Below are 9,302 nucleotides of genomic sequence, written 5' to 3' on the forward strand. Positions count from 1 at the left end.
ACTCTACAAATTGAGATATAAACAGATCTCTTTAGACAGAATTAATACAATTTAGCAAAACAATTATACAAACAAATACAACAAAAGCAACTTTGAAAAAAAATTCATTTTCTCACCTCATTTTCATGTGGTGCAGGGTTGAACCCACACAAGTTACATACAGTATTTTTGCATTCAGCACAGCTGTTGTATTGATCTTTCTTGAGTTCTACCTTGCAGAGTGGACATATATTTGGAATGGGTCTAGACAAAGCCTTTTGTGTCACTAATTTAACATCCTTGACATTATTTGATGTTTCCCAAGCCTTCCCAAGTTTCTTTTCATCTTCTTTATGTGGAACTGAAGGTTTAGTATCTTTAGTAGATTGAGCTTTTTCAGAATCCTGCATGGCCTCAGAACCTTTCCGCAAACTAGGCGGTGTTGTGTTCCTTTTGAATGATGACTCTGACACTATAGAGCCTTTACGGGAGCTCGCTGGAGGTGTGGTTTCTGAAACCGATGAATCTTTACGGGAGGTTGGTGGGGTGGTAGAAGGGTCGTGAACAGCTGATGATATCAGATTAGAGGCTGAGCTAAGGAAGGAAGAACCAAACCCTAAAACTTTTCCAGACACAGCAGAAACAGCAGGCTGAGGTGATGGAGATCTGGATCGAGCCCCACCAAAGCCAAAACCAAAAAATCCAGACTCCTCTTGATGGAGTTGAGCTTTTGATGGTGGTTCTGCTTGATTTCCTTGTGGCCTGTCAGATTTCCTCTGCTCTGATGTCTTAGGTTGACTGGGCTGTTTTGTTGGACTGTTAACGTATTCCTTTTTCGCTACAGCAGTGTTGGTGGCATCCATTGGATTTTGTTTCTTTTGTAGTGACTCTTGAGTCATCTCTTTTTTGGGCACTGGTGCATGGGAAGACATGGATGTGCGCTGCATCTGACAGGTCAAGCAAAGCCACTCTTTAGCCTGCAAAAGATTTGACAAAGCACAGTTTTGACAACAAATTTGCTAATGCAAAGTGGAAAATACAACTTTAGCAAAGTATCAATGTATCTACGATTGCTATGCAATAATTGTATTTATGAGACCAGAATTCTCTTACCTCCATCTGATTAGGATTAGGATTGAACCCACAGAGATTACACACAATCTTCTTGCATTCAGTGCAGGTGTTAAAGAAATGAGGTTCTTTCTTGAGCTCCACCTTGCAAAGTGGGCATTCTTTTGGGTGAGACTTTGATGACTTATCAGTTGCTCTCGGCTGTGATGGTGGTGAATCCACTTCCGCAGATGGCTTGTCTTCAATGTTCTTGTGAGTAAGTGATTTATCCTCTGTAGCATGTGGCAACTTTGTTAAATCCTGGAATGCTCCAGATCCCTTTTGGGAATTGTCTGTTGATAGTTCGGCAGTTGTTTTGGGAGGCGTCTGTGAAATCAATGAACCTTTACGGGATGAGGGCAGCGTTGCAGACTTCACAGATGTCTGGGAAACTGTTGAACCCTTACGAGGCGTTGGTGGAGTTGTGGACGATTCGTCCTGAACTACTGAGGAAACGAGATTAGATGATGAGTTGAGGAAGGAAGAACCAAAGCCTAGAACATTGTCATAAACAGCAGGTTGAGGAGAAGGTGATCGAGACCGAGCAGCTCCGAAACCAAAGCCGCAGAAACCAGATTTGTCTGTGGTTCTGGCATCTTTTGGCAACTGCTTTGAAGCGTCTTGCCGTGGAGGTTGTTTTTCCATCTGAGGCTTAAATGCCTCTGAAGTAGCAGTTGGTTTTGCCCCTGTTGTTGTTTGATTCTTAGTTGCACCTGCTGCTTGTTGAACTGGAGGTTTTCTGTCTTGTTGTGAGCCTGCATTAGCCTGTACCTGGGGGTTTAGACTTGGAGGTACTTGGGCTCTTTTTATCTGACAATTCAAACATAGCCATTCCTTCACCTGTATGACCAAAACAGAATAAATAGAACATTAACACAAATATCCTTCCCTACAGTGAAAAGGGGGATGAAAAAGCCTCTTACCTCTTTTTGATGAGGCATGGGGTTAAATCCACAAAGGTTACACACATTGTGTTTGCAGTCCGTGCAGGTGCTAAAGTTTGGAGGATCACTGCTTATATTTGCCTTGCAAAGTGGACAGGTTTTGGGAATAGACAGGGGAAACTTTTCATTTGTTGAAAGTAATGCTTGGTCTGTTTTTGATTGCACAGATGGTGCAGTTGATAGCTGAGGTAACTCGCTTATCTTTTTCTCTTGATTCTGTGCACTAGGTTGTTTTGCGTCCCCGGTGTGCTCAGCAGATGTAGCCAAAGCCTTAACTGCTGTGTTTGTGGTCTGATGAACAGCAGAGCTCTTCTCGGAATTAGGTGGTTTTGTGTTTTTCTGTGAGCTTTGGGAAACTGTTGCATCTTCGTGAGTTTTTGAGTCTTGCGGTGCTGCTGATCCTTTTCGAGACGTAGGTGGTGTTGGTGTGGTCTTATTTGAAGTTTGGGAAATTGTAGACCCCTTGCGAGATGTTGGTGGAGTATTGGAGGTGTCAGCCTGCACAGTGGATGATATTAAATTAGATGCTGAACTGAGGAAAGAGGAGCCAAAGCTCAAAACTTTCCCAGACACAGCAGGCTGAGGAGATGGAGACCTTGATCTAGCACCAAAACCAAATAATCCAGATTCTTCCTTGAGTGACTTGCCAGGGGCTTCTGATTTGGCTTCATTTTCTTGCCGCTGAACTTTTTGGATTGGTAATGAGCCATTTTGGGCCTTGGTTTGTTGCTCTTGTAATTTCTGAGGAGGTTCAATTTTCTTGCCTGCCTTTTCCAAATCAGAAGACTCTTTCTTTTGGACTGAGGGTGAACTGAGTGGTTGAGTAACTGGGACCTTGTTTGCCTTTCCTGACATCTCCATTTTCTGAGGTCCTGGTGGCTCCATTCCTCTGAGAGCTCTCTGAGTCTGACAGTTCAGACAAAGCCACTCTTTCACCTGAAATTAAAAAAAAGTTGTGATCTCAAAACAATGATCGTTCACTTATATTCTCATGAAACACAGCAGCTAATCTCATCTATTTATAAAACAGCAGCTTATCAAAATAATGCAAAACCTTTCTGGAAGTAACTAATTAAAATGTACATTTAAAATGAATTTTACCTCTGTTTGGTGCGGTGTGGGGTTGAATCCACAGAGGTTGCACACAGTGTTCTTGCATTCTGTGCATGTGCTGTAGTTGACAGGGTCCTTTTTGATGTCTACCTTGCAGAGTGGGCAAAATTTGGGCAAAGATTTGGCGCCTTTATCTGCTTTTGGCATCTGTGAAGAAGGTTCAGCTGTTTTTGCTTTAGATAACAGTGCTTTGTTCTTTTTGTCAGCAGTTGGCTCAGTTTTATTGTCTTCTTGACTGGATAAGGGTTTCGCTTTTTCTGCGGTTGTTGTCATAGCAGCACCTTGAGATGTTGTGGACCCTTTACGAGATGTTGGGGCAGTGGTGGTGGTCGTGAGGGTATTTTGAGAAGTTGACTGTTTTGTAGATTCATCTTCAACAGCTGATGAAATGAGATTTGATGCGGAGCTCAGAAAGGAGGACCCAAATCCTAAAACTTTTCCAGACACTGCAGTAACAGCAGGCTGTGGGGATGGTGATCGTGATCGAGCACCACCAAAACCAAAGCCAAAAAATCCTTGCTCTTGTTGTGGCTCAGTCTTTGGTGGTGGTTTAGACACTGGAGGACCAGGGTTATGTTTTTCTGTTTGCTGCTGAAAGGGCTTTGTTGTAGGAGGTTGTTTTGCTTCCGTTGATCTAGTTTCTTTTTTCTGAGAAGCTGGTTGAGTGGCAGGCTGATGCTTCGCTACAGAACCAAGTGTAGAATCCATTTTTTCAGATTTTTGGAGCTGTTTTGGGGACTTTATAATCGGTTGCCCTGAGGACTCCATTCCTTTCAGGGCTCTCTGTGTCTGGCAGTTTAAACAAAGCCACTCTTTTGCCTGTGAAAACAGTACAACTATGGGTTATTTCTAGTTTAAACAAAATCATTAAAAATACACTTTTGCTAGTATACATTTAAATTTGAAGTCAAATCAAATTAGATAGATTAGATCAGAATTTCCCAGTGAAAACAATCAATGGCTTACCTCTTTACGAACTTAACATACTAAAATCCACTTACATCAACTCTAACTACTAAGCAGATATCATAATACCTTTTCAAATTTTCAAAAACATTTTTAAATTAAACTTGTTTTATCTAATCTCATTCAGTGTATTGAAAGATTGCTTAATTTAATCCAACTTGATTGGTATCAGTTGGCTGTGACTATGACATACTATAACATTTTCTATTCAATAAATCATAACAGTTTAGGAAAATAATACACCTGCAAGTTAAAAATGTATTTGCTTTAATATTTTTGTGCGGATCAATTTCTTTTCCGGATCAAGCTTTCTCCAAGAAGTTGAATTCCTTAAAAGCCTCAAAATGTTTAGTCTTTGGAGAAAGCCATGGCCTAAAAATATACACCCTTTTATTTTCCACACTAAAAGGGAGCCATAGTGTATTGTTTACAAATACACCAAACACACAGGTCATGGATGAAGCTGACCTTCATATCAGAGACATCATTTCCCACTATCACCTCAACAACCAGCACTTGACATTAAGCACAACAGAGTAGCAGATGCCAATGTAATATACACCTTATCTCTATGCTTTTGAACTCTCCGGGAAATGCCTTAGATGTTATCTCCAAGGGCTACTCACTTATCCTCTACCCATCATGTTTTCATCACAGCCAAATCATGTGACCCAACAGCCTTGGAATCTCCAAGCTACAAGAAAACGATATGTCTGTGTACCATGTGCTTTGTGCTAAACACATATTAAGATGAAATGGCCATTTAGGGGGCAGGTCCCTGCACTTCGATTATGACAGTAGAGGTGTTAAGGGCTCTCTAGGGGACAAAAATGACGACAACAGATACTGTTGAGACTATGTTATTCAATTAAACTACAGATTACTGTAGGTACAATCTGATCCTGACATGACATTGCTTTGTGAAATCTATACTTGTAAACACATAACTTGTATTCTAACAGTAGTAATTTTGTAATGGATAAAACTGCACTCCATTGATTTATTAATGTATCTCTTAATTTTAATGTCATATCAGCACTAAAGGCTATTCATGGCAAACTGGCAAAACATATATGTCAATATGCCTGTGATATATCAAACTGTAAATGCAATATACATAAGGCCCAATGATATGTCTGTCACAGAATCCAGGCTTGAAAACGGAATTTGCTGTATATCGCAGGATGGCACAGAAATTAAATATTTCTTAACCCGAAGGTAGCAGTGAACAATTTACAAAATTTGAATTGTTCGATGAATATCGTTAGAAATATTCAGATACACCAATATTCAATCTGCTTGTTTTGCACGTCTATGAGTGATAGAGAGGCGGGGTTGCATACTGCATGCGTGATGGAGCTTTCAGCATCCGCATCTCAATAAACAAGGACGTGACCACATGAACTGCATTTAGTTTTTCAGAGATTAATTTGAGAAACGCTACTGTCAAACACCCTCTGCGGCAACCCGTCAAAATAAAAATCCAGAAAAAAAAAATGGAATAACATGGAAAAAATATAACACATTTCGTAGGGCGCTATATACAGAATATATGCAATAAATGGTACCATGTATAATTCTATAGCTAGTGTAAAAGTATTTCCTTACATAATAATTAGTATAGTAATATAGTAAATTGTAAAAATTAAGTCATTAACAACAGTCAACACTAAAGGCCATTTGATAACATTATGACATAAACCTCACTCTTTGACTGCTGGGCCTGGCATACTGTATGGCTTAGAGGAGCACATCGAGTTTAGATCTGGCATGCACAAAAGACTGGCCTTTCACAACAACATTTGACTTACATGGACTATTCTATTTTACCCCAAGGGTCACAGAACATGAAATGGGTTATATGTGCACATCACACACAAAGCTTTAATAAATGAATGCCAAAGCCCATCAGATTTTCTTTTTACATTTAAAGTGAAGCAATAATTTTTTTTTTTAAAGTTTAGGCAGGGAGTAGTCTGAGGCAATTGAGAATCAAGGCACATTGTGTCTCTCTTACAGACATTTTCAGCCTGCTCTCCAAAACAAACCAAAGCAATACCAGAATTACATCCATCTTTTTAAACAAAATGACCAAGAACATGTCCTTTGAAATTGCACTTGACAATTTCTGCCTACAGTTCATTGCACAATGTGATATGTGCCATAATGTGAAGCTGTTGCAAGAAAATGGATTCATCTGTTTCTTACCTCTGTTTGATGAGGCACAGGATTAAACCCACACTGGTTGCACACGATGGTCTTGCATTCAGTGCAGGTACTATAGTTGGGCGGATCTTTTTTCAGGCTTGTCTTACAGAGTAGACATGCTTTGGGAGGAACTTTTGGGCTTTGATCAACATTAGATCCCCCTTTTGTCTGCATTACGGTTGTTTTAGATGGCTCTGTGTCTTTTTGTAGCATTTTTTCATCACGTGTCTGTGGTTTGTGAAGATTGGGAGAGTCCTTGGATGTCTCTGACTCTTTTCGTGACGGAGGAGGTGTGGTCATCTTGACAGCGGTTTGAGAAACAGCAGAACCTTTTCGAGAAGTTGGTGGTGTTGTTGAGTGCTCATCCTGCACAGAGGAAATCAAATTGGATGCCGAGCTTAGAAACGACGAACCGAACCCCATAACCTTTCCAGAAACAGAAGAGCCACCAGGTTGCGGAGAAGGAGAGCGGGATCGCGCCCCACCAAATCCAAAACCAAAGAACCCAGAATCTTCTTTAGGGGGTTCAGTCTTTGATGGGAGTTCACTTTTGGTGGGAGTTGAAGCACCTTTCATCGTCTGTTGTGGTTTTTGTTGTGACGGATGAGCAGCAGTGTTAGTAATTGCTGTACCGGGGCTGGGTTGGCTTGACGTTTTCTGACCCTCTGTTGGTTTGCTTGGCTGGCTTGCAGATCGGGGTGTCTGCTTGATTTGTGCAGTGTCTTTCTTTTCGGGGGATACATTGTGTATTCCTGGATTCTGTGAAGGTATTAGGCCTTTGGGATGTGGCTGAGCATTTTGCATGTGAGGTCCGCTACTGTTCACTGCTCTCTGCATCTGGCAATTCAGGCAAAGCCACTCCTTTGCCTGGGTGCATGGAGGATAGAAAAATTGCATTAGACAACTGTTTTAACCTTAATGGTAAAATGAATGTCAATATAGGTCATTTCAATCACATGCAGTAATTTTTTGGGAAATCTACTTGCTTTCTGTGATTCATTAGATGAGATAAGAAGCCCGACAAAAACAAAACTTTCCAAAAGATTTGTTTCTTAATGACCATGTAACTTCTGAATGTATTTACAGTATATAAATTTCATCGTTCATATGTACTGTATCGTATGTGGATTTTTCTTCCTGTAACTACGATGAATTCAACCACACTATGAATTTCATGTACTGTGTATTATTCAGCAGCTCCTTTAAATCTGCCAGTCAGTTGTTTTTGCGTGCATTTGGCACCTGGCAGATATTCATTTTGGACCCATTTTCAAACTCTCCCCTGACCACTTCAGAAAATGGTTACAAATTAAATATACTATTTAACTTTAAAGGAAAATAAACAAGGAAACTGAAGTTATGCACGTAAAGTAAATGCTTGGAATGCAGGGGGACGGAGTCCAGGGAGCAAATTTAAAGGGGGCAGAGTTCTACCCCAAAAGGCAAAGGATTGTCATCCTTTTTCCATGAAAATGCTTCAAAACCCAATTTTCAGCATCTAAGAAATTAAGTCTTTGTTTTGAAATAAAAATACATTTCAATTAAGTACAAAAAAAGGTCAAATTATATTCAAGTTTATTTTTCTTACCCCACTGGCAGATTTATTTTGCATGTTTTATCTTATGTTTTTAAAATCTTAAATTGTATTTTCTCGTCCATAAAACACAACTAAAAATCACTTTCTTTGTATAGTTGCCCATTTTGAATTTTTTTTATATTTTAGAAAACAAGGCAAAAATATCTTGTATGTATTTTTGGAAGTGCATGGTAGAAAAATATAAAAATTCCCTCAAGTGATTCTCAGCCAAATCCACCACTGTGTATACAATCAATCAGATACTAAAAAAATGTTTTACTCACAGTAGCATCTGGAGGACTGAACCCACACATATTGCAGACCACTGATTTACATTGTGTGCAGGTGTTATGGTTGGGAGAATCCTTGGACTTGAGATGGAGTTCTGTATTTTTACAGACTGGACAAAGGGATTTCACCCCAGGTCCACGTTTCACCTGAAGCTCAGATTTACCGGCCTCTGTTGGAGGAGACCCTGACCCAGCTGCACCTTGCCCAGGTCTTACTGGTCCTTGTTGTGGAGATCCACCCCTGCCTACACCCTGTTGCATCCCTCCCCTACCAGCTCCTTGCTGCGAAACACCACCTCGATTACCACCTCCCTGCTGGACAGGTCCTCCCCGTCCAGGTCCTTGTGGTTGAGCTCCACCACGTCCAGCTCCTTGGCTTCCCCTGCCCACACCTGATGACTGTTGTCCACTTGGTTGGCTATTTCCCTGCTGTTGAGAATCCTTAGGCTTTGGAGATCCTGGAGGCTGCTGCTGTTGCTTTTGCTCACTTGTCTCATCCCCAAAAAGACTGAACTTGTTCACAGCAGAGGACATCGCACTTAGAGGATTCCCTCCGCTTAGAAAGTTAGAGGAGAACATGTTGGATGTAAGGATAGGGGCTCTGAAGGTGTAGGAGAGGGTTGGGGGAGCCCAGTGGAGGTCTCACCAGCTGCAGTTATCCCTCACATCTACCTCCAGTGTCCCTTAAAAATAACAAACGAAACATAAACGAAGATATTGTTTTGAAAATAATCAGTGCATAGTTACCTTTTAGTTACCAAAAACCATTGAAACACCAAATGATGCAACAACAAACAAATTCAAAAATATATATCGCAGTATTTGTAGTTCCAGCAGACCATAAATAAAGAAGTAAAATACACATCTGATATAAAAACACTCCTGTTTCATGATCCTAGAATATTTCCACACATACTCTAAAAATTTTGTGTTCGGAAGCCTACTACAGCACGACAACTGTACACCAACCCATGTAAAATAAATCCCATTCATTAAAATTGTTGATCTCAAAGTAGCCTTTTCTACACCATAAACATCCATTTGGTTACCTTAAAAATTATTTTCAATATTTATCTTTTATTGAATGGCCCTTGTTCTCAATATAGCAAAGCCAAA

The 9,302-nt window shown here is 40.4% G+C and overlaps 1 protein-coding gene across 1 annotated transcript in view; it reads right to left on the reverse strand.

Annotated features, from left to right (window-relative positions):
- Positions 1–8,765, reverse strand: part of pclob (piccolo presynaptic cytomatrix protein b) — a gene marked incomplete at its 5' end in the record, with an annotated part of 57,057 nt that extends 48,292 nt beyond the window's left edge. The window contains 4 exons of the mRNA XM_079466004.1: positions 117–956; positions 1,093–1,929; positions 2,013–2,969; positions 8,181–8,765. Of these exons, the coding sequence (XP_079322130.1) occupies positions 117–956; positions 1,093–1,929; positions 2,013–2,969; positions 8,181–8,765 (3,219 nt within the window). The remainder of the gene's footprint in view (positions 1–116; positions 957–1,092; positions 1,930–2,012; positions 2,970–8,180) is intronic.
- Between the last annotated feature and the right edge of the window lie 537 nt (positions 8,766–9,302).

This window comes from Barbatula barbatula, assembly GCF_947034865.1.
Source record: "Barbatula barbatula genome assembly, chromosome: 10".
Lineage (NCBI taxonomy): Eukaryota > Metazoa > Chordata > Actinopteri > Cypriniformes > Nemacheilidae > Barbatula > Barbatula barbatula.